At 43.8% G+C, this 23771-nt stretch overlaps 2 protein-coding genes across 6 annotated transcripts; one reads left to right on the plus strand and one right to left on the minus strand.

The window, feature by feature from the left end:
- Positions 1-8780: 8780 nt before the first annotated feature.
- On the plus strand, positions 8781-14286 carry MRPL24 (mitochondrial ribosomal protein L24). 5 transcript variants are annotated; one of them, XM_069107570.1, is made up of 7 exons: positions 8851-9022; positions 9445-9576; positions 11372-11556; positions 11648-11743; positions 11927-12030; positions 12514-12644; positions 14036-14286. In XM_069107570.1, exons 3-7 carry the CDS (start codon positions 11374-11376, stop codon positions 14170-14172), a joined length of 651 nt encoding a protein of 216 aa, XP_068963671.1. In that variant the 5' UTR covers positions 8851-9022; positions 9445-9576; positions 11372-11373; the 3' UTR covers positions 14173-14286. The 5 variants fall into 5 exon arrangements, with proteins under 5 accessions (XP_068963670.1, XP_068963671.1, XP_068963672.1 ...); XM_069107569.1 differs by lacking the exon at positions 9445-9576 and having other exon boundaries at positions 8781-8921; XM_069107571.1 differs by lacking the exon at positions 9445-9576 and having other exon boundaries at positions 11387-11556.
- Positions 14287-15026: 740 nt separating this feature from the next.
- Positions 15027-23770, minus strand: METTL25B (methyltransferase like 25B). The gene is made up of 9 exons (XM_069107563.1): positions 23509-23770; positions 19917-20036; positions 19267-19391; positions 18883-19075; positions 18315-18377; positions 17854-17997; positions 16056-16546; positions 15635-15819; positions 15027-15372 (listed from the first exon to the last, which is right to left on the minus strand). Exons 2-9 carry the CDS (start codon positions 20025-20027, stop codon positions 15251-15253), a joined length of 1434 nt encoding a protein of 477 aa, XP_068963664.1. The 5' UTR covers positions 20028-20036; positions 23509-23770; the 3' UTR covers positions 15027-15250.
- Position 23771: the final 1 nt, after the last annotated feature.

The following is a 23771-nucleotide window of genomic DNA, read 5'->3' on the forward strand; positions in this document are numbered from 1 at the left end:
CTCAACTTGTGTGGTTTTTGTCCATGTTATCCCTTCCTTTTTGCCATTCAGTCGTTTTTCAATTGTGTTCAATTTTTCATGACCCTATTTGGGGTTTTCTTGGCAAAGATACTTGGAGTGGTTTGCCATTTCTTTCTCCAGATCATTTTACAAATGAGGAAATTGAGGCAAACAGGGCTAAGTAACTTGCCCAAGGTCACACAGCTAGTAAAGTGTCTGAGGGTGAATTTGAACTCAGGAAGATGAGTCTTCCTGATTCTAGGCCTGGTACTCTATCCACTGTGCCACCTAGCTGCCTCTAACGTATCTTTAAACATCTACATTTTGTGCACACCTGTAGTTTTCTGTTATCTTTTGTTCTCCCTATGTGACCAGCTCACCTCTTCTAAACGGACATGTCCTTGAAGACATCCATTTTTCTATGTTCAACTGATACTCTTATCTTTTTCATCAGTCATGCCCCTCAAATCATCTCTTGTGTCAAAGAAAAAAAGCCAAAGTGACACATTCAATAATGCATACAGTAATCTGTCATAGTTGTTCCTCACTTTTCTATAGTAAAGGAGGAGGTGTTCTTTATCTCATCTCTAGGACTTACACTGGTTTTTTTCATTACTCAGAATTCAACTTCCTCTTTGCTATCTTTTCATTAACTTTGTTACAGTGTTTATAGTTATTCTTTATCTCTTGACTGCCTCCATTCACACAAAACTTCATATTTAAGGCTATTTGTTGAATGTTACTGCATAATATTATTTTATCATATTTTTACCTTAGTTTTTTCAGCCATCCATCAGTTGATGAGCACCTACTTTGTTTCTTTGCTGCCAAAGAGTGCTTCTGTGAATATTTTGCTATGCATCGGCCTGTGAGTTCTATCTTTGACTTTCTTGGGGATATGTGCCCAGTAGCTGGATCACTGGGTCAATGGATATGGGCAGTTTAGTGCCCCGCCTCCGCCTTTTGGTTTTATTGAAACTGAAATCCAAAGCAATTGTACCACTTAACAACTCCACCAACAGGGTATCTATGTGCCCACTTTTCAGTGCTGTTTCTCCCCCATCTTTTGTCAACTTTGCCAATTTGGAGAGTGTGAGATGAAACTTCAGAGCTGTTTTAACTTGTATATCTCTATTAGTTATTTAGAGTATTTTTCTTGTGATCATTTTTGGTTTTCATTTCTTTTGAAAACAGTTCATATCCTTTGACCACATATCTTAAGGGGATTGCATTTGGTGTCTCATATTTTGTATTTGTGCCAATTCTTTACATGCTTTGGTTATCATATTTCTACTGGTAATATATATTGCAAATATTTTTCCTCTTTACTGTTTCTCTAATTCTGTCTTCATTGATCTTATTGATCAAAAGCTTTTTAATTTTATGTAGTAAACATTTTCTATCTTACCTTTTATGTTGCTTATTTAGTTAAAAATTCTCCCCCAGGCATAATTATAAAAGGTATCTAACTTTGTTCTTTCATTTTTTTTAACGGTCTGGTCTTTTATGTTCAAGTCTCATATCTATTTTGGTCCTTTCACCAAATTACTTTACAGTTTTCCCAGAAGTTCTTGTTAAAAAAGACATCCTTTGCCCAATAATTTATTTATCAAACTCTGGACCACTGTTTTTGTTTCTGTTTTTTGGTTATCTGGTCAGTTCCCCTTGTCTACTTTTCTGTTGCTTAACCAGTATCAAATAGTTCTGAGACTTCTGCACTGGAACATAGTTTGAGGTTTGATAATGAAGATATCCTTTGCTAAAGCCTCCTTGCACTCACCATGTGTCTATCAATGGCCCTGTCAGTCCCCAGCAAATGTGATTGTTGGGTCTTTAGGGTCTTTGTGGCAAGGAGCAATTTAGAACTGTTGAAATTGCTGCACAATTTTCCAAATGTAATCTGCCATTCTCTTTCAGTTCTGGCCTAGGCCCACTGTCTTTCTTCACACTCTTATGCACACACATACATATGTGTAAACATGTAATATGCACACATGTGTACACATATACATCTGTGTTCGTGCACTAGATTGGCCATCCAACTACATGTCATAGCCCAGACCAATGATGTCAAACTCAAATAGATTCCTGTGGTACAAACTGTCTTAGAAAACCACAAATTAACATTATCTATATTCCATTGTATTTTTTTGTTTTATTTTGTTAAACATTTTCCTATTTCTACTCTGCCATCTTGACTCTGCCCCCTGCACTCCTAAACATTTTCCAATTATATTTTATTTTGTTTTTTTAAAAAACTAGTTAATTTTTTTTTAGTTTTCAACACTCACTTTTATAAAATTTTGAGTTCTAAATTTTTCCTCCTCCCTTCTCTCCCTCCTTCCTTCTCTCCCTCCTTCCTAAAACAGCATGTAATCTGATAGAGGCTGTACATGTATATTCATATTAAACATATTTCCACATTAATCATGTTATAAAGAAGAATCAGAACCAAAAGGGAAAACCACAAGAAAGAAAAAAGAAAAAGAGAGAGAGAGAGAAAATACTATGCTTTGATCTGCATTCAGACTCCATAGTTCTTTCTCTGGATGTGGATAACATTTTCCATCTTTACTCTTTTGGAATTGTCTTAGATCATTGCATCCAATTATATTTTAATATGGTTCTCCCTGCACTTGGAATTTTGCTGGGTGGGAGTTTGACACCTCTGGCTTAGACAATGGGCATCCTTCATCTATTTTGTTTTTCCTGTGCCAATTGTTAAGCCAATCTCCTTTGAGCGGCCACAGATCTTATTAAGGAAGACCTGTAATATTCTGGGAAAGATCACATTACCTTTTTTTGGCCACCTTGTCACATTGTTGACTTATATTAAATCAACTTAGAATCTCTGGATTTTTTTTTCCACGTTGACTGTCATATCTCCTTTATCCTATGCTGGTACGCTTGATTTTTTGAACCCAAGAGTAAATTCACAGAATCATAGATCTAGAGGTAAAAGGAACCTGAGCTCAAATCTGGCTTCAGACTAGCTGTGTGACCCTAGGCAAGTCACCTAACCTCTGCCTGCCTCAGTTTTCTCATCTATAAAAGAAAGATAATAGTACCTATCTCACAGAATTGTCATGAGGATCAAATGAGATGATAATTGTAAAGCATTTAGCACAGTGCCTGGCACATAATAAGTATTATACAAATGTTAATTATTATTATTATTTAATCTAATTCCTTCATTTAATCAGTGAGGAAACTGAAACCCAAGGAAACTGTGAAGTTGCTCCAAACATATAGCAAATTTGGTAGGTGGAATATGAATCTAATTCTGATGATTCCAGAGTAAGCCAGTAGTCTTTCCATTGTACCATGACTTTTTCATATATTTTCAACAGCAGTTCAACAATTCTATTCATTAATTTTTTCTGTACCTTTGAATGGTGCTATGAACCTGGGTTCAAATTTTACCTCTGCTACTTTCTCTTTGCTTCATTTACTCGGATGTAAAAGGGAAGTATTGGACTGTGTGACTTCTAAGGCTCTTAAATCCCTTGATCCCTATTCGATTACTCATTGAGAGTCCCTAGGTTCATTCTGTAACCAATAGAAATAGTGTTGGATTTAGAATCAGCCAAACTAGGTTCATATGCTAAACTAAAACATAGTGTAGCGGAAATAGTATAGACGTTGGAGTCAGACCTGGGTTCTGATTCTGCTTCTGGATATGTTACATGATCCTGAGCAAATGACTTAACCTGTTTCTACTTCCATGCCTTCATTCATCTGTAAAATCTGGATAATAAGAGTTTCATGACTTACCTCACAGGGTTATTGAGGAAAGGGCTTCATTAACCTTAGGTGTTATGTGAGTGAGTTGTTATTACCATCTTCTAACTTATCTTTTCCTTATTGACATGATGGATCATTTTTAGTAGAGAAACATGAATACTTCAAAAACCTTGGATTTTACAGGTTTGGGAATCTCCTTAACTAAGGCAGGTCACAACTTGGCTATAACTTAGGAGATAAGTCTTAGTTACCTGCATCTCGGAAGTTAAATGACTTGCCTAAGGTCACACAACTAGTAAGTTTCAGAGGCAGGATTGGAATGCAGGTCTCCCTGACTCCAAGGCTAGAGATCTTTTTGTTATACCATGATGTCTTCCTGTTTTAGTAAAGAAATCAGAGAAAAATTGAGAGTTGAGTAGTTCTGTCTTATCTCTATTTTTCCATTATCCTTTATGTTTGTTGGATTTGTTATTGAATCCTCCCTAAACAGAGGTACTATCAATTTTCAACCCTGCTACTTAGGATTCATCACCTGCCTTACTCCCTTCTGATCTTAGGTGATCTCAACCCTTACTTTAAGCTAGTCAATATAGTGTGATGGACACTGGGCTTGGAATCAGGAAGACTTGGGTTCACATCTCTACCTCAGATACTTACTAGTTGTGTGACTCTGGTTGGACTTGATGGCTTTTAAGACCTCTTCCAGTTCTAAAACTATGATCCTTAAGACTCTACTTAATTTTGTCAGTTTCCTGAGTTTCCACACAGGCCTATTTAAACCCATCCTTTTGTGTCTAATTAAAAAGATTTGCTTTTGTGTTTTTAGAATTTTTTTTTAACAACTTCAGTCTTCTGGTGTTTACTTTCCATATAGAATTTTAGGTCTTGGGATCCTACCTATCTTTTCTCTGGATCCTTTTAAAATTTCTTCCTCTGTAAAATAATGCAAACTGCATGATCTGTAAGGTTCCTTTCAGCTATGGTCCCAAAATCTAAAGAGAAAGATTTCCCAAGCCATCATGAAATTTAAAATCTATTCTATTTAGGCAATAAGTTTCTCCTTTTTGGTCAGACTCAGATCTTTATACTGAAGAATAAAATTGTCATTGAGGCAAGTCAGGAGTTTCCTATCACTATTATGCCATGTCTCTGTCCATTCTATGATATCTTTCTCAGATTGATTATATATTTCCTTCCTCTGTCAGAGTGGTTTGTAGTATACTTCCATGACAATATCACTTCTATTTTCAACACATTGAATTCAATTAAACAAACACAGAAACAGTGTGGAATAGCAGTCTTAGAGTCAGGAATGCCTGGTAAGACTATAAGTTACAGAACAGTTGCTGATCTGCATTGATAGTAAGGGTTCCCTAAACCAATGAAATCACAGGTAAACAAACAAAATGAACAAATCATGCAGGAAGTACCTACTACTGGTAGGTCTTGTGCTAGGTTTGCTATACAAAGACAAAAACAAAATAGTCCCTCTTATATAGGTGCTTAAATTCTAATGGAGAGATACAACATGTATACAAAATAACTCAAGGAAAAAGAACCCTAATTGTGTGTGTGTGTATGTCCCTGAGGAGATAGCACCTTAGCTAATCCTTGAAAAATATACAGAGGTTCTCGAGATAGAACATAGAAATCAGGGAATAGCTCATAATCTAGTTTGGCTGGAATGTAGAGACAAATAAGTCTATTCTAATAATAGCACTGTTTAATCACCTCTTTGGTCTATTCTTTTTGAATGAAGTGCGTCTTTCTGGGTGAGAGGAAGCATGATGTAATGGAGAGTGTGCTGGACCAGGAGTCAGAAAAATCCCCTGGGTTCAAGTCCAGCTTCTGATAGAGGCGGTTTAGGTTTACTTGTTGTATCATGACTGTCCTGTCACTCACCCTCTTGGTGCCTAGGCAACTGACTAAGATCACAAATAACAGAGTTGCCTGTCTATGTTGGCGAGTCCCCACACTGATAATTCATTGTATTGGTGAAATCACAGATCCAAATCACCAAAAATATTTTTAATTTTTCATAGCTATATTTCAGTAATGAGTCATAAGATTATAGCACTTAGGGCCAGAAGGATCCCTAGAATTTTAGGGTCTATCTAATCTAACTCCCTTGTTTTATAGGTGAGCAAACAGGCTTAGAGGGAGGATGTGACTGAGATTTGAATTTAGTTGGATGGCTCAGTGGATAGAGCACCTGGCCTGGAGTTAGGAAGACCTGACTTCAAATCCAGCCTCAGATGCTTAATAACTGTGACCCTGGGCAAGTCACTTAACCCTATTTGCCTCAGTTTCTTCATCTTTAGAATGAGCTGGATATGGAAACAGCAAAACTAGTATCTTTGCCAAGAAAACTCCAAATGGTGTCAAAGTCTGACACAACTGAAATAACTGAACAACAGCTACAATGTCCCCTATTACAAATAACTAGTTTTGGTAGTATATATGAAATTAGTTTTACTTTCATCTGTTAAGAGGAAGAAGAGTCATACAGTGGACAGAATGGTGATTTGGAGTCAGGACCTGGGTTTGAATCTTAACTCCCATTTACTACCTCTGTGTCCTTGGGGAAGTCACTTAACTTCTCTAGGACTCAGTTTCCTCATCTGTCAAAGGAGTTGGACTAGATCCCGGTTCTAAATCTATGATTCTTTGACCACTAATTCACCTTGATTATTATCCATATTTTGTCCATTTGTATAAAGATATCAACAGCCATGGGTCTTATTACTCCACTTCCTCTTGAAGATTATTTCTAGAGAATCATGTTTTCTCCACTGAGGCCTCTGCCAGATAGCCATCCATGTCCTTTAAGGTTCAGGGTATGCTCTGTGCTGAGGAAGAACCTCAAGTTTTCTACTTCTCACCTACACTACTTGCCAAGTCCTTTTTATACCTTGTCATACCACAGATCACACCCTGATACAAAGGCAATACCTCCGATTTACCCTATCTTAAGGGATGCTGTGTTTTGGAGACAGACTCAGTTCAAGTCAATATTTAACTAAGCAGAGCGTTAAGGGAAATATGAAATTTCTGAGAAGATGATCCCTGCTTTCATAAATAGCTGCCTTTTACATTGTACTTTATGACTAAGAAGCACTTATTTTCAATTATTTAATTTCATCTTCACAACAATCCTGTGATATATGTAGAATATTCTCATTTTTCAGATGAGGAAACAGGCTCAGAGAGGTTTAACTCACCTCAGGTCACAGTTACTAAATAGAGCCACAATCAGAGCTCAGATTGGCTTTATGTTTTGTTTTGGTTTTAAATCCAAATAGCGGAATTCACAATACAGTAGAAATGACACACACAAAAACAACTAAAAACAATACCTAATAGCAGCAATTCAGTGTAAGAGGGTTGGATTTGGAGTCAGGAAAGATCTGGGTTACAAGCCCATCTCTGACACCAGGATTAGCTTCAGTTTCCTCCTCTATAAAGCAGGGATAATTCTTGAATCAAGTAATTCCCTGGATTGTTGTAGAGGTCCTTCACTGTAAACATGAAAGGATTATAGAAATGAGGAGTTATTACTATAGCAAGACAGGTGCAGTGAAAGTGTTATATGAGATCTTGAGAGAGGATCAGGGAAAGCTTTCTGGAAGAGGCGGCATTTGAACTAGGCTTTTTCTTTTTTTGCTTTTTGGAGGGAGAAGGTAGGGCAATTGGGGTTAAGTGACTTGCCCAAGGTCACATGGCTAGTTTTGTGAAGTGCCTGAGGCCACATTTGACCTCAGTTCCTCCTGACTCCAGGGCCAGTGCTCTATGCACTGCTCCACCTAGCCGCCCCTCTAGGTTTTCTTTAATCAATGTATAGGCTTGGGGGGAAGGCAGGAAATGTGGTTTGGGTTGAGTCTATACTGAGAGAAGCAGTAGAGAGGTAGTGGATGTGTTAGTTTGGTGGGTTTTGAATAGTCCAGTTTGACTGCAGTACAGAGTAAGTAGAGGGGGTGTGATATAAGGTTTGGGAAAAAACCAGCAGGAAGAGGGGGAAGCAGGAGGGATTTAAATTCCAGTTAAGGAGTTCAAACGTCAATCAAAAGTCATTACAGATTTTTGAGATAGGAGTAATGTGAATAGATCTATGAGTTAAAAAACAAACAAAAAAAGCCACAACTTATTCTGGTGGCAGTATAAAGGAAAGATAGGAGGAGAGAAGAGAACTGGAAGACTTTGTAGGCTTGGTGATGATAGCAATGGGAACAGGATGAGATGGACGTGAGATGAACTTGGTAAGTGGGTAATGAATGGTAAAGGATGTCGAAGAAAGAATGAACTACAACAGCAGCTGAGAGCATTTCAGAGGTTAGTAAGCCTGCTACTGGTTAATGCAGGAAAGGCTGTTTGGTAATGTCGGGGACCAGTGTGAACTGATATGTGTAAATCAGTATCTCCATTTCTGTAAGGTACCCATTCAATCCACAAACCCATCCAGATGGCTAGAAGGTGGGGGAGGGGGGGGCAGAGAGACAGAGAGAGAGAGCGCGCTCTGCATTCTGCCATCGATCATAGATGCCAACTGAGAATAGACCTTAGAAGGCATGTACGTCCTCATCTAAGAGAGGAGGGAGCTGCAGCCCAGTTAAATTCAGTGATTTGCCCAAGGCCACACTGGCACAGGTTCTAGGGTTCCAGTGCAAATGCTTTTTGCATTCAATGTACTTCACTTATGAATCCGGTTCTCCCTCCTCCCCTTTATGGGAAGGCTCATCCCAGAACTGAGGAGTCTGGAAGACGCGAGCTGATGGAGGAGAGGGTTCGCCATATGCCCTAATTGCCCAGCCATCACCACCTAGAAAATGGAGCAGCTTTTTTGCTCCTCGTGGAACTACAATTCCTAGGCACCCCAACTGGGGACATGCGCAGAAGTTCGCCGGACCAGGAAGCCCATTCCGCCCAGGTCGTAACTCCAACTCCCAAGGTGCACCTCGGCGTTCCGGTCTCATCCCGTCTTACTCAACTACTGCTCCCGACATGCTCAGCAGCGGCGGACTACAACTACCAGCATGTCTAGAGTCCTGATCGTCTATTCAGTTTCCTTTCCCGCGCCGGCCAACATTTCCCAGAAAGCCAAGCGGCTCAGTTTTGTCGTCCCACGTGCTAAAGTGAGAGGCGGAGTCGGAACTGAATGTGCCCCTGCGTCTGGAGTTGAGGTGATCTGAGATTTGGGCTGGAGGCGGAACTTGTTCCTTTCACCTTCAGTAGGGACTTGAGTTACCTTTGGGAGAAGGGTCCTTGCCCCTGGGATATCAGGGTAAGGTGCTTGGAGATCTTGAGCCTGGGGTGCTGAGTGTGCCAAGATGAGGAAGGGTCAGTCAGACCTTGACCGATATCTGACTGCAGCAAGATGGAGGGAAGGGGATATAGGGAGGGGACAAGGTCTTTCCTACCTTCCCGCCCCCTTCCTAAGCCTAGAGCTTATCCGGACGGAGGCTGGGGGACGAATTCGATGACCTGGGGAAAGCCTCCCCTCACCACGGGTCTGGGAAGGGGGAGGGGGCCGTCCCAGAAAGTTGGTTCTTCTATGGAGCTTTTCACAGGGAGGTTGGATGGCCCTTGCCAAGGAATGTGGGTATTCCGGTAATGGCACGGTAGCTTTAGAGGGAAAGGGAACTTAGAGGCCATCTGGTCCAGCACTTATATTAGTGTGAAACCAGTGGCCGCCGTGCCTTATAGGGATGTCATCAGAATCACAGAGTTGGAGCGGGAGGAATTAAAGTAAGCAATTATTAAACACCTGCTATGTGGCAGGCACCGAGTTAAGCGATTTACACGTTTCTCATTTGATCTTCACAACAGCCCCGGGAGGTAGGTGCCGCTATCATTCCCATTTTACAGTTGGGGAAAGGGAGGAACAGAGATTAAGAGATTTGCCCTGCATCCCAGGTTGGATTTGAACTTGGGTCTTCCAGACTCTAGGACCATGGCTCTATGCCTGTAAGAGAACTTAGCCCATCTACCCCAAAGCATTTTCTGGTCTGGTCATTCCATATCTGGAGTATTGCGTTTACGCTGGGCAGAAATATTTTAAGGATGTTAATAAGCCAAAATCCCACAGAGGAGGGCCATTAAAATGATGAAGGGCATTCCATTGGGGAATTGATTGGAAGAGTTGAGGATTTAGCCTGGAGAAGAGGAAGCTCAGAAAAGACTTAAGATATCTCTCTTCAAGTACAAGGCTAAAAGGTGGGATTACACTTGTTCTGTTTGACCCAAGAGACAGAACCAGAAGCTATGGGTGGATGTTGCAAAGAAGCACATTTAAGCTTAAGGGAGTCCAAAAATCACCCTCCTAATAGTTAGAACTCTCCAGAAGCAGGGTAGGCTGCCATTTGTGGCAGTGGGTTAGCCCTCATTTGATGTCTTGAAGTAAAGATGTGGGTGCTCAGTTATTAGGTGTGCGGTAGGATCATAAACTTAAGAGCTAGAAGAGACCCTTAGATGTATCTAGTATAACTCCTCTGTTTTACAGTTGAGGAAATGGAGACCCATAGAGGTTAAGGGACTTGCCTAAGGTCACATCAGAGGCAAGATTTTAATGGTAGCTAGGTGGTAGAAGTGAATAGAGCACCAGCCCTGGAGTCAGAAGGACCTGAGTACAAATCTGGCCTGAGACACAACACTTATTAGCCCTGTGACCTTGGGCAAGTCACTTAACCCCAATTGCCCTGCCTTCCCCCTCCAAAAAGAAAAAAAAAACACAACAAACAAACAAAAAGGCCAAGATCTCCCACTGCATCCTGGGCCATCTCCAGTCAGCCTGATCTATCTGGCCACTGGACTCAGATGGCTCAGGAGGAGAAGGTGAGGTTGGTGACTTTGCACAGCCCTCCCTCACTTAAATCCAGTTCATCTGTATGTCACAGCATCACCTCCCTAATGTCATAGTCCTCTTGAAGAATGAAGGACGAGCAACAAGGATCAAATACAAAATTGTTTCTTGTCACTCAAAGCCTATCATTACCTAGCCCTTCTTCATCTTATACCAACCCCTCCCACCATGCACTCTGATCAGTGACACTGACCTCTTTGCCATTCCTTAAATAAGACCCGTCTCATAGCTCCGGACATTTTCTCTACCTATCCCTAATGCCTTCATGTTCTCCCTCATTTGAGCCCCCTAAATTCCTTCAAGAGCTAAAATCTCACCCACAGGAAGCCTCAGCCCCTCTTAATGCTCCCCCCAGGTTGAGAAGCTATTTGAGGACTTTGCTTTTCTTTGTCTCCAGTACTTAGTACAGGGCCTAGTACACAGTAAGTGCTTAACAAATGATCGAGTCTGTGACAGTTTTCTTCAGGTATCTGAAGAGCTGTTCTGTAGAAAGGGGTTAGATTTAGATGACAGACTAGAAGCATTGGGTAAGTTACTGGACATAGTTCGGCTCATTTAAGGGACCTCTTTGGTCCCTTCTAGCTGAGATCCTGGGGTATCTTTTGGGCAATTCTTCGTCTGATCAGCTTTCACCTCCCTTTTGGTTCCCTCAAACTCATGTCTTTGATCCTTGGGTTGACTGATACCATTTCTGGTTTGGACAATTAATTGACATTAATGTACAATTCTCCTCATCTCCTTTCGCCTATATACTATCTTCCTAACCTCCAGATATGCGTTTGTCAGCCTTGTTAGCCCTGGCAGCCAAGGCCAACTTGCCTCATAACTACCGCTATGGAATGAGCCGACCTGGATCGATGGCTGACAAGAGGAGAAACCCTCCCTGGAAACGGCAACGTCCAGTCCTTGTGGAGCCTATACCTGAGGATTCCTGGAATGTGTTTTGTGGGGACACGGTGAGAGAAGCAGGACTGACGGATATGGAGGTTGGGGCAAAGGAGAGAATGGGCCTGAAGTTCTTCCTTCCCTGACACTGTATACCTACAGGTCGAGATCCTGGAAGGCAAAGATGCTGGGAAGCAGGGCAAAGTGGTTCAGATCATCAGGGAGAGGAACTGGGTTGTCTTAGAAGGACTGAACACAGTAAGTAGTGGGAACTGGGACCTTCTGCATTGGGCTCTATTAGCTTCACTTTTTTGCCCCCTTCTCTACCAAAAATCAATCACTGATAATAGCAAAGGGAGAAACTGAGGGCTGGACACTATGTCTAGCTCCTGGGATCTTCCTCATAGCTACTTCTGACTTCCCCCTCTTCTCTCCCCACAGCATTTCAGATACATCGGCAGGAGCAAGGATTACCGGGGAACCATGATCCCCAGTGAAGCCCCTCTGCTGTTCCGACAGGTCAAGCTTGTGGATCCCACTGACAGGCAAGAGGGCAGGACATTGATCTTTGGAGGATCATGAGGGCAGGAGCCTGGCATTTCTAGGTGGTGAAAGGGATAGAATACTGGACTTAGGAAGTCAGGAAAACCTGATAGTTGAATCTTGCTCCAGTCACTTGCTTGCTGTGTGACCCTAAGCAAGCCCTTCATCATCTCTGTGCTTCAGGCTCATCTATAAAATGAGGAGGAGCCTTTGTGGCCAATTCTCACATCTCAATCAAAATGACCATTGTGGGTTTGGACTGAAACAGAACTGCAGGAAATGCTGCCCAGGGGGCAAAGAGCAGGGGTACCATTTTGGAGAACAAGAGGAGAAATAGGTTAACTAGCAGAAGAGTGTTTCGACATCACACAGGACTTCATAGGAGTCTGAAGAATTCAGTTTTTTATATCCTGAGAAATTGAGTCTTTGTGGTTGGAGAAAGCATGTGGGACCGTACAAACTTGGTTCACTCTCCTTCCCTGCAGAAAGCCAACTGAAGTGGAATGGAGGTTTACAGAGGAAGGTGAGCGTGTACGAGTCTCCCTGAGGACAGGGAGGATCATCCCAAAGCCCGAATTCCCCAGACCCGATGGCATCATCCCTGAGCAGTGGATTGGTGAGTCAAATTATACAAAAGAGAGAAAAGCTAAGCAGAGATGGGTGGCTTAGTCATACAAGGAGTCTCTTGGGGTCAGGCTCGAGGCATCAACTGGCACAGATATGGGGTTTGTATTAGTGGTCCTTAGTTATCTAAAAGGTAGTAATATGGTAGAAAGAATATCTCTTTGGTGGTTTGGAAGGAGGGAAGTTGGAAGCACCTATTTTTGAAAAGGGATAGGGTCAAAGTAGAAAATAGAACAAGTGCGGGGCAGGGATAGGATGGAGGATAATATAGTCAGTCTTTTACAATATATCCGCTATGGAAATGTTTTGCATAGCTATACATGTAAAACTCATATTGAATTGCTTATCTTCCCAGTAAGGGTGGGTGATGAGGGAGGAAGGGAAAGAATCTGGAATCCAAATGTTTAAATATATATATATATTATAATTTTTTTTTTACATGCAACTGGGAAATAAGATATACAGGCATTGGGGCATAGAGATCCATCTTGCCCTACTGGAAAGTTGGAGGGGGAGATAGGGGAGGATATAGGAGAGAGCAGATTGGGGGAGGGGGTATACAGTGGGATCGATATTTTGGGGTGGTGGGTAGGGGAAAAACGGGAGAAAATTTGTAACTCAAAATCTTGTGGAAATGAATGATATAAACTAAAAATAAACAAACAAAAAAAAGAATATCTCTTTGGTCCCAGAGGGCAGAATTAGAGGGAGTAAGTGAAATTTGGAGAAGCTGATGACATATCATCTTGGAAGACTGAGAAAGTAGCCTTCCAGTTAGGTGGAGGTAGGCGGTCGACTGGGCCTGAAGTCAGAAAGACCTGAATTCAAATCCAGTCTTATTTACTAGCCGTGTGATCCTTGGCAGGTTTCTTAACCCCCTTCTGCCTTTTTCCTCAACTCTAAAATGGGGATGATAATAACACCTACCCCCTAGAGAAGTTGTCAGATGAAGCTTTTAGCATAATGCCTAATACATATTAGGCACTTAATAAATGCATTTATCCTCCTCCCCTTTCTTTATGATCCTAAGAAACATGCAGAGTTAGGGTTTGGGGGAGAATCAGTGAGGGTAAAACGGGGCAGCTAGTGGGCAAAGCAAAGTGGAGGAATGAGTCTTGTTCTGCTTGGTCTCAGAGAGCAGAACCAGGAGCAGTGGTGGGCATTTCCAGAGGCAGATTTTGGTTCAATATGAAGAAAACTTCCCAACAGTTAGCGGTCTTCCACTGGCCTGCCACTGTGAGGTAGCTGAGCACTCATAAAGGGTGTGGTAGATAGGATTTTGGCTCAGGTACAGGTCAGACTGGGCTAGCCAGCTTTGAAGCTTCCTTCCAGCTCTGGGATTCAGCAACTCATGTATCCCTAATAACTATGCTGGCTCTACAGATGGCCCCAAAGATACATCAGTGGAAGATGCTCTGGAGAGAACTTATGTCCCCTGTTTGAAGACATTGGGAGAAGAGGTGATGGAGGCAATGGGGATCGTGGAGACTCGGAGGCACAGGAAGATCTACTGGTATTAAAGCTATGAAGGGCACTGTCTTCTTGCCACCACCACTTCCCCCCAAGATCATGACCCTGGGCGTCTGAGGACTTGCTCTGTTCATTACTGTCTAATAAAGATAAGGATTTTCTGAGGATTGTGTGGATCTCTACCTTGTAGGAAGAATAAAGGGATCCAGCTGAACTGCATTTCACCAGTGAGGCAATGATGGTGCACTGGAGTAGTCAGAGGTTAAATATTATGAAGACCTTCTGGACCCCAAGGAATGAGAAATGGCACGAGGTTTTATGTGTAGGTTTGTCTCTTTCCTTTCCTCAGGGACCCACTGGGCCACTTGGCATGGTGGAAAGGAGGGTCAGAATATTAGACCAACCTTGTTTATTTCATAGGTGAGGACCAGAAAAGGGAGATGACTAGACAAGGTCCTTCACCTCAATGGGCCTCTTCAACCATCTTTCAAATAAGGGGGTTGGACTGAATGGTCACTCAAGTACCTTACAGTTAAAAATTCTGGAATTTGAGGACTCCCTTGTGAATGCATAAAGACAGCCAAAATGAGGCAGGTCAGTCTTGACAGTGGATGGCAGTGGGTGAGGGGGCAGGAGTGGTAGAAGACTTAAACCTAATGGGGCATCTTTGAAATATACCAAAGAGACCTGGGTGGCAAGGTGGCCTCAAGAATTACCCTTTGGTGAAGCTAGGTGGCGCCATGGATAGAGCACTGGCCTAAGGTCAGGAGGACTGAATTTAAATCTGTCCTCAGATGTTAGCTGTATGACCCTGAGCAAGTCACTTAACCCTGATTGTCTCCAAAACAACAACAAAGAGCTACTACCCTGTGCTCACACAGCATTCAGAGAAATAAGAGGTAGGAAGGATTCAATTTTTTTTAATGTTCATTTTTTTCTATAACAGGTAGGAAAAAAGTCTGAGATCCAGGAATAGTATGGTTAGGGATAAGCCAAAAGTAAAAAGATGTGGTTCCTTAAGTGAGAAAGGATTCTCTATAAGGCCCTCATTTTTATCATGGACTCACGTATGTTCTTGGTAACTGGAGAGTTTTAAAGGATCTTGAAGCCTCCTTTCCTCTAACACTGTCAGTTTTCTTCTATTTCCAGATCAGAAAGTGCTGGGCCCAGTGGAGTCTTAGTGGCCACCAAGACCAAATTTCGAGGAGATAGTTCAGGCCTGAAGACAGGGAGGAGTTCAGCATGGCAACCTGAGGTGGGAAGAAGGGAGGGAAGCAGTAGATGGTAGAAGCTGCTCCTCCTTCAACTCTGCCCTTGGTCCCCACCTCTGAAGCCCCTCCAGTGGAGAGATCTTTTGAGTATCCCTTGGGATCCCTGGGGAGGCTGGGGCTCCCTGGCATTAGTAGGTAAAGGTAGAGACATTTTTGACTCTTATGCCCTCTCTGCTGGGACACTAAGCTGACCCCTTTCAGCATCACCCTCTCCCTTCACTCCACTTATGCTGGGACTTACCTTGTTCCTGGAGGAAAAGCATCCTATCCAGCAGGATTAATGTCTCCACCAGAGGTGCCAGCAGCAGTGACAGGCTGAAGAATGCCACCACCCGATGTTCCTGTGCCAAGCAGGCATGCAGGGAGGCCAGGTCCAAGGACAGCCCGGGGTCCAGTCCCACCCGCTGCAGCCCTAGCCGTATATACCTGCAGGGTAGTGAGGGCAACAAGAGCATTATAAGGCAGTGGAGATTCCACTAGTGGAAGTGTCTGAAACAGAATCCTCCATCAGAAATTCCTTCCAGATTCTACTTTAAAAAGGATTACAGGCCAAAGTCTAGAGTAAGACCTTTAGTTCCAGTGCTTGGAGACATCTCCATTTTCCCAACCCCTTCACTGAGGTGCCTCTTCCCCCTTCCCTTCCATATATCCCCATTCCTTACTCTTCCAAGGGCAGCTCATGGGCCCTTGGGATGCTTTGCACACCAGGTCTGCAGAGCCCTGGCTGGGCACCCCGTATCACTGTCTCTAATGCTGCTCGGTAGCAGTGGGTGCGGAGGGTAGGGCCTGCTCCCCGAAGCCGTTCTGCATACTCCTCCAGAGCATGGCAGGCACCCTCTCGGAATTTGTAGGTCAGCCTGTGGTCCTGGAGCCCACTAACCCAGTGGCTTAGGGGGTAGCCCCCAGGGGTGGTCAGCTTCATATAGCAGCAGCCCACAGATGCCAAGGCCACTGCCTCCGGGCAGCAGGCAAAGTGCTGCAACAGAGTCACACTTAGGTCCCCACAGGCATGGAGGCCAGTCAGAAGCAGGCGTCGAGGAGGGGCCTGAGCTGCACCTGACCTCAGGGGAGACAGGAGCTCCCGAGAGAAGGCAGTTGGGTCAACCCAGCTAACGACATGATTTGGAGGGCGATGCGGGACAGTTGAGGTGATCTGTGGGGGAAGGAAAGAACCAGCACTTAACACAGTGCCTAGCACAGAGCAGGCACTTAATAAATACTTGCTGACTTGAGTTATGGTAGCCTAAATTCAGTGATCACAGAGTTTGGGCTGGAAAGGACGTTACCCTGGAGATAACCAAGTCCAACTCCCTAATTCGTATTAGTGACAAAATAGCCCAGAAAAGTGACTTCGCTGTCACAATCACAGTAAGAGGCAGGGCTGAGATTTGAATTCAGATTTTACAACTCCAAAGAGCATTCTTTCCACTTGAACAGAAATAAGGCATCACATTGCCTCCTACGTGTCTCTGATCAGGTCAGTACCCTACTCACCATCACCTATTTTCAAATGTTCATAATCCCTTGGTACAAAGGGTCCTTCATAATCTGGTACCATCCTACCTTTTCAGCATTCTCTTACACTATTCTCCTCTAGGTCCCCTAATAATCCGAGAGGGTGGGGAGCTGCCTCTAATCACCCCTAGAATGTTATTTTCTTTCATTCTTGTTACTGAATTTCTGTTCCTCCTTTAAGTCAACAAGCCCAGCTCAGGTAGGAAGCCTTCTCTGACCACCTCCTCCACCTCTCCTGGACATCACTCTTTCTGGTGCATTTGTTAAGTATCATAGTACTATGTATGTCTCTTGGGAGGACTCTGCTTTATCTATCTGTTACTCCGCACCATGCTTGACGTTACTATGTACCTGTCAGGTAGGTAGCATTCTGTGTGTTTGTCTCTTTTTCCCTTTCTTTCCTCTGCTGTCATAATCTGCATAGCCCCATGAGGGGTGGTGGTAATCAGGGGCTGGGGATGAGATGGTGTATGTAGAGTCAGGATCCTTCTCTCCCATGGTCAAGAGTGGGGGCAACAGATTGGAGCAGGCCAGGCCTGTCCTGAGGAGAAAATCTAAAATTATTTGATTCTGACAGCAGGGAAGAGAGATACAGGTATTTGTCTTTCTGGCCCAAGTCTTTGAAACTGACAGAAGAACCCCCAATTGAAAACCTCCTACTTCAGAAATTCTTGGGAATAACTGTCATAACTCCTGTTATAAATGCTGTTAAGTATCATGAGTTTTATCATGTATTGCCAGGCCTGTTCTCAAGAAGAGAAGCTTTCCACTATGTCCTTCCCAAGGTGAGAGATGGGAATAGAGCTACACAAAAGACAGGAAGGAGATTGAAGCTAGGAGCCCAGACTTTGGAAGTGAGACAGCTCAAAGTGGGAGGTGGTCATTTTAGGATAAGAAAAGCCTTGCCTGGCTCTTTCAACTATATTCTTGGGGAAGGAGTCTTACCTGTGGTTTCCTTCGTTCTTCCTTCTTCAGGATACTAAGGAGTTCCTGGTCCAGATGCTGGGCTCTCTCCACCAGTCTCCTGTCCTTTTCAATGCCAGTCACAGAGAGCCCCAGCCCCAAGGCCAGGAATCGGGTGAGATGACCCTGCAGCCATGAGGGCAGGGATCAGAGTATGTCTCAGTTGTCCTTTCTACCCTTTCCATCAGAGGCTCAGAGGCCTGAGATCACATCAGAAAGTATAAAGAAAGACTCAAGTATCTCTGTCTCTTCAATCCTATTTCTTGAACATTCCCCCTTTCTTACCGCAGTTCAAATCCTTTCTTTCACCTTTACCTCCCTCTTTCCTCAAACCCAGAATGGACCTTGGATGTATTATCTCCCAAATTCTACCTAATGTCTTAGAGGTGTCTTGCTAGCAGAGATAAGGGTACTAGACTTAGGAAAGACTGATATGAACTCACCTGGCCAGAGCCCACATCCACCACTTGGTTGCATCCTGTAAGATCACTCAGTTTCTTCACCAGCTGGAGGAGAGGATTTAGAAGTAGAAAAAAAGATTTCTCAGGCACTGGCTCCTGCTGTCGTGAGCAAAAGCCAGTGAATGAGGGTAGTCTGCTGGATGAAGGATCAGTACAGAAAGCCAAGATACCCAGAAACTAGAGTAGAGGGTTAGGAAGAATGTGAGAAACAGAGTAGGAAGCAGGTCTCTGCTCTTATCAGAGAACAGAACCTGGCTTGACCTGCCCCAACTTGTGCACTTTCTCCCTGGATCATGGAATGAAGGAGCCTATCTACAGACACATCCACAGAGGCAGACACAAATCTAGATAGAAAGGGAAAAATAAAGAAACAAACTCAGAAAGATGGCAACTAGAGAGAAGAGAAACATGGAGGGGGGAGGGGTTTGGGGAGACTGGTTTCAGTCCTTGGGAGGGCAGGTATCCTCACATTTCCCTCCTTGCCATCACCAACCCTACTTCTGCCATTTTTCCCTCAGGCCTCCCTTCTCATTCCCAGGCTATTCCTCACCTCTCCCAATCGCCTTATCTCATGTTGTTTCTTGGGCTTGACATGCTTCCTGAATTGGGATGCCAGTCGGGAGCTCTGGCTGGGGTTCTCCTGGAACTCGGAAGGCCCCAGGGACTCAGGTGTCCGGGTAAAGGCCAGAGCACGGGCAGTAGCCTTCAGAGCCAGAAGGGTAAGTGGCCACACTGATCTGTACCTGAGACAGTGCAGGTCCTCCTGTGAATGTTCCCACCACAACCAGAACAGATCACTTGACCACAAAATAAGGTGTTCATGAAGTCTTTGGGCAATTTTGCCTCCAAAGGACTTTGCCTGCTCATGAATTACAGATGGTTACATGAAATTAACTCTTGATAATTTTCGTTTACTTGGAAACTACTCCCATACCTGATCTCTTCCCCAGAACTGGGCATCTCAAGTAGCATGGTAGCAATTTGGGGTGGAGTCAGCCCATCTAGGACTTTTTGCCATGAGCTGGGGAGCTTCTCCCACAAGCAGTCTGTAAAAAACTCCTATGGAGTAAGAGAAAACCAGTCAGTAGCTACACACTATTGGGACCCACTAGGCTGTCTATCACTGCTTCTCCCTTGTGCCCCAGACAGGGGATGTACCTTTCCAGGCACTTTGGAGCATAATACTTAAAAATGGAAGGGCAGTTAGAGGCCTTTTTCCCTCCTAGTCTACTTCCCTCATTTTGAAGATGGAAAAATGGAAATTTGAAGAGCTTCCTGATGTGAAAAATGAAAATTGGACTAGATGGTCTCAAAGCTCTTTTTCATCTGGATCCTAGGAGGTCATAAAGATGGCAATGCCAGGACCAGCATTTTAATCCATGTCATCTGATGCCTCTCATTTGTACCTGCAACTTTATCATCTAGGCCTTAGTTGGAAAGAAGTGCAAAGGGCTAATGGACAAATGAAATCCATAAATGTCCCCAAAATATATACTTTGCTTTACCATCCATTTCTTCTTCTATGTACATATCCTGCCCTCCCCACCCTGCCCTTAAACTACTCCAGCCCCCAGCCTTATTTACAATGATGTAGGCATCCAGGATGAATCCATAGAGGGGAAGAACACGGGTCAGATCCACAGCTAGCTGCCGCCTTCCCTCTAAAGAGAGGTTTCTGGCAGCAAGGCCAGGCATCCTGAGAACCTACAGAGAGAGCAGACAGAAGAACTCCAGATGGGACCTTTCCTATCCCTAACTGAGGCTGTACCTAATTTGAAAAAGATCTGTGGGACTTAGTGGGTTTAGGCTACAAGGATAGGTGTGTCTCCAAGAATAAGGTACCTTGTTCTAGTCAGATCATGCCTGGGTACTATGTTCAGTTTTGAAGTTAGGAAGATAATCTATGAACTGGAGAATATCTAGAGGAGGCAGGCCAGGAGGGTGGAGGACCTTGAAGATGTTTAGCTTGGAGAAGTGCTGGGAAGATATAGAACAGCTGCCTTCACCTATCTGAATGGCTATCATGGAGGAGGGATTGTCCCCAAAAGTCAGACCGAAGAGCAATGGGCAGAAGCTGCAAAGAACCAGACTGAGACTTTATGTAAGCAAAGAAGAACTAGGAAAATATGGAATGGGCTCCTTCAGGAGGCAATGGGGTTTCTCATCACTAAAAGTCTTCCACATGGGCTGGATGAACACTGATTCTGGAGGCAGCCCCGTGGAACCTTGTCTGGGTATGCAAGAGACAATGTCTGAGGTCTCTTCTATGATCCCTAATGACTAAGGCTTTGACTGCTGGCCCTTGTGACAAAGGGGGCCTTGGGACTTGTATTCTGTTTCTTCAAGTCCCACTGCCTCTAGCACATGAGGAAAGAATTACAGGAATCATCAAATGTCAAAAGTCAGGAAGCATCTTGGACATCATGTACTTCAACACTTTCCTTTGAAAAATGGGGAAACTGGCACCCAGAGTAGTGCTCCCCATTCCATGTTCTGCCTCTCTTCCCCCAAAGACCAGATTTTTAGGTGCTTATAATTGGTCCTAGCAATAAGAGCAATAACAACTAGTACTGATATGTCACTTCATGGTTTGCAAAGCACTTCACAAATATTATCTCATTTGATCCTTGGAGGTGGATAAAATTATCTCTTTTCTTACAGATGAGGAAGCTGAGGCAGACAGACTTAAGTCACATAGCTAGTTAATGTCGGTAGCGAAATTAGAACTGAGGGCTTTCTGAATTCAGATCTAGCCCTCCATGTGCTTTGCCATCTATCTGCCTAGATTTTAAAGAAAGAGGAGGAGCAGCTGGAGCATCCATAAGAAAGAGGAAAAGATATATATATATATATATATATATATATATATATTTTTTTTTTTTTTTTTTTAAGCAATCGGGGTTAAGTAACTTGTTCAAGGTTACACAGCCAGTTATTTCTGGATGTGGTGCTGAGTATCTGAGCCTGGATTCAATCCCAGGTCATCCTGACTCGGGCTGGTGCTCTTACTGTGCTACCTGGCCGCCCCAAGATATTTATATTTAAAGCAGCTTTTTTTGTAGTGGTAAAAAACTGGAAACTACATAGGTACCCATCATTTGGGGAATGGTTGTATGAATTATGACTATAAATATAACAATACTACCATGCTGAAAGAAATGAAAAGATGATTTCAGAGAGACCTGGGAGGACTTGTAGGAAATAATACAGAGCCAAGTGAGTGGAGCCAAAACACTTTACAATGTAACATCAATACTATAAAAACAAAAAATTCCAAAAATATCAAGATAACTCTAATTAACAAGCAACCATGATTCCAGAGGAATCTTGACAGATGATGGACTGACACGTAGAACAAGAAAATAATTCTCTGATGTGGCAAACTGTTTTGTTTGACTATGATTCTATGAGACAAAGGCTCTGTTTCTATCTTTCCAGTGGTTGGGAGGAGGTGGGAGAAAAAAACTAAATGATAATTTTTTTTTAAAAGAATGAAAAAAAGCACAGGAAGGAAAGAAAAACATTTATGAAGCACCTACTATATACCAGGTGCTTTACAAATATCACATTTAAGACTCACAACAACCCTGGGAGGTAAGTGCTAGCATCTTGCAATTGAGGAAAATGAAGCAGACAGAAGTGAAATTGCTGCAGTTTGGGGTACTGGGAACCCCAAAATGTAAGGGTACAGGAGGTCTGCCTTGAAAGAATTTGACCACTCAAGACTTCTTTCAGTCAGAGTAGGGAGGTTTTATTCTAACCCTGTCACCAATAGGAGTAGAAGAGATTCTAAGAATCTGTACAATTTAATGGAAGTGAAATTAGTACTTACACACAAGAAAAGACAGTGAGAAGATCTGGATGGTGTGGCAGGAAGCCTGGGGTGGGCCAGGTGCAGACAATGAAAGGAATTAAGTGGTCAGAGTAAAAGGGCAGTTAAAAGGATTATTGAGGATTATTATTTGAGGGCTGGGTTGCCTTCAAAGACATGGTCTTTTCTTTTTAGGGGTCCAACTAGAATCCTATAACCCTATCAAAATGACTTGCCCCAGGGTCACACAGCTAAGAAGTGACTGAGCTGGGCAGGGTGGCTAGGTGGTGCAGTGGTTAGAGCACGGCCCGGGAGTCAGGAGGACTTGAGCTCAAATCTAGCCTCATTAACTTAACATTTACTAGCCATGTGACCTTGGGCAAGTGACTTAACCCCAACTGCCCTGCCTTCCCCCCTCAAAAAATAAATTAAAGTGACTGAGACCACAGAGTATGTCACCCTTGCTCTACTTACTTTGACAATTATCAGAATAAAAATGCTATTTAGGGGGAAAAAATGAACCTGATAAGGGCAGCTTCCTTGAAGTTCCAACTAAAATCCCACCTTCTATTGGCACTTTCCCAGCCCCTCTAAATTCTAATGCCTTCCCTCTTTTAATTATTTCCTATTTATCCTAGATAAGACTTGCTTTGTATACATTTGTTTGCATGCTGTCTTCCCCATTAGATTGTAGGCTCCTTGAGGTCAAGAACTATCTATCCATTTTTTGTATCCTTCCCTCTCCCTTCCCCCCCCCCCCCACTTAGCACAGTGATTGGCACATAGTGGGTACTTGACTCAAGGGAAGGGCTGTCTTCCACCTCTTTTTGCAACCTCAGCACTTAGCTCTGTGGCTGGCTCACATAGGCTGGCTTATTTCTTATTTATCCTGTATATAGCTTGCTTCGTGGGTGTATATACGTGTGTATATGCTTATGTATATGTATACACACAAATATGTCTCTGCTCCTTGACGGCAATGGATATCTTTGCTTCTTTTTGTATCCCCCGCACACTGCGGGCACTTAATAAATATTCATTGATTGCCTGATTAAAAATGTCTATAAAGCCAAATTCCTGGAACACCTCGCCCAATGGACGGACCCGAGTCACAGAACCCAGACACGTGCCGAGAAAAAGGGGCGGAGATAGCGCGGGAACGTAGAGACGTCACAGAGCAGTAACGCAGGGCAACGTCACGCGCTGGGCGGTGTGGGGCGGAGACTCCGGGCCCCGGCAGGGATGAGGGCAAAGGAAAAGACTACCCCAACAAGCCCAGGCTCCGCCCTACCCTTCCTCCTCCCGGAAGTGAGGCCCGACCCCACGGCGCCCCCCGGCCCCGCTCCCCTCATTCCCCTGCCTTACCCTCCGAATTGTACTTCCACGGGGCCCGAGGGGCCGGGGAGCGCGTGCCGCCCCCGCCCCCACCACCCCCCTTTCCGTTTCCTCTCCCCTTTCCCCAGTCGGAGTCGCTTTCCTCCCTCTCCGAGGTGGGGGGGCGGGGGTCACCGGGGTGCCCGTGGGTCCTCAGGCGTGTTCCCGTCACACGCCTCCACGCGTTCACCCGCGTGTCTGCCGCCCGCAGCCGCGCAGGCGCGGTCCCATCTCCACTTCCGCCTCCGGTCGCT

The sequence above is a fragment of the Petaurus breviceps genome, unplaced genomic scaffold (assembly GCF_028583685.1).
Source record: "Petaurus breviceps papuanus isolate PSGF00001 unplaced genomic scaffold, PetGlider_PUasm1.0 90165, whole genome shotgun sequence".
NCBI classification, from domain to species: Eukaryota; Metazoa; Chordata; class Mammalia; order Diprotodontia; family Petauridae; genus Petaurus; species Petaurus breviceps.

Excerpts from the sequence above, each read along its gene's own strand:
- METTL25B (XM_069107563.1), bottom strand. The coding sequence starts at position 20,027 with ATGCCTGGCCTTGCTGCCAGAAACCTCTCTTTAGAGGGAAGGCGGCAG. Across the intron at positions 19,392-19,916 it reads TCCTGGATGCCTACATCATT|GAGTTTTTTACAGACTGCTT; the intron begins GTAAATAAGGCT and ends CTTACTCCATAG. Across the intron at positions 15,820-16,055 it reads CATGAGCTGCCCTTGGAAGA|GTATATACGGCTAGGGCTGC; the intron begins GTAAGGAATGGG and ends ACTACCCTGCAG.
- MRPL24 (XM_069107569.1), top strand. The coding sequence starts at position 11,374 with ATGCGTTTGTCAGCCTTGTTAGCCCTGGCAGCCAAGGCCAACTTGCCT. Across the intron at positions 11,557-11,647 it reads ATGTGTTTTGTGGGGACACG|GTCGAGATCCTGGAAGGCAA; the intron begins GTGAGAGAAGCA and ends GTATACCTACAG. Across the intron at positions 12,031-12,513 it reads CTTGTGGATCCCACTGACAG|AAAGCCAACTGAAGTGGAAT; the intron begins GCAAGAGGGCAG and ends CCTTCCCTGCAG.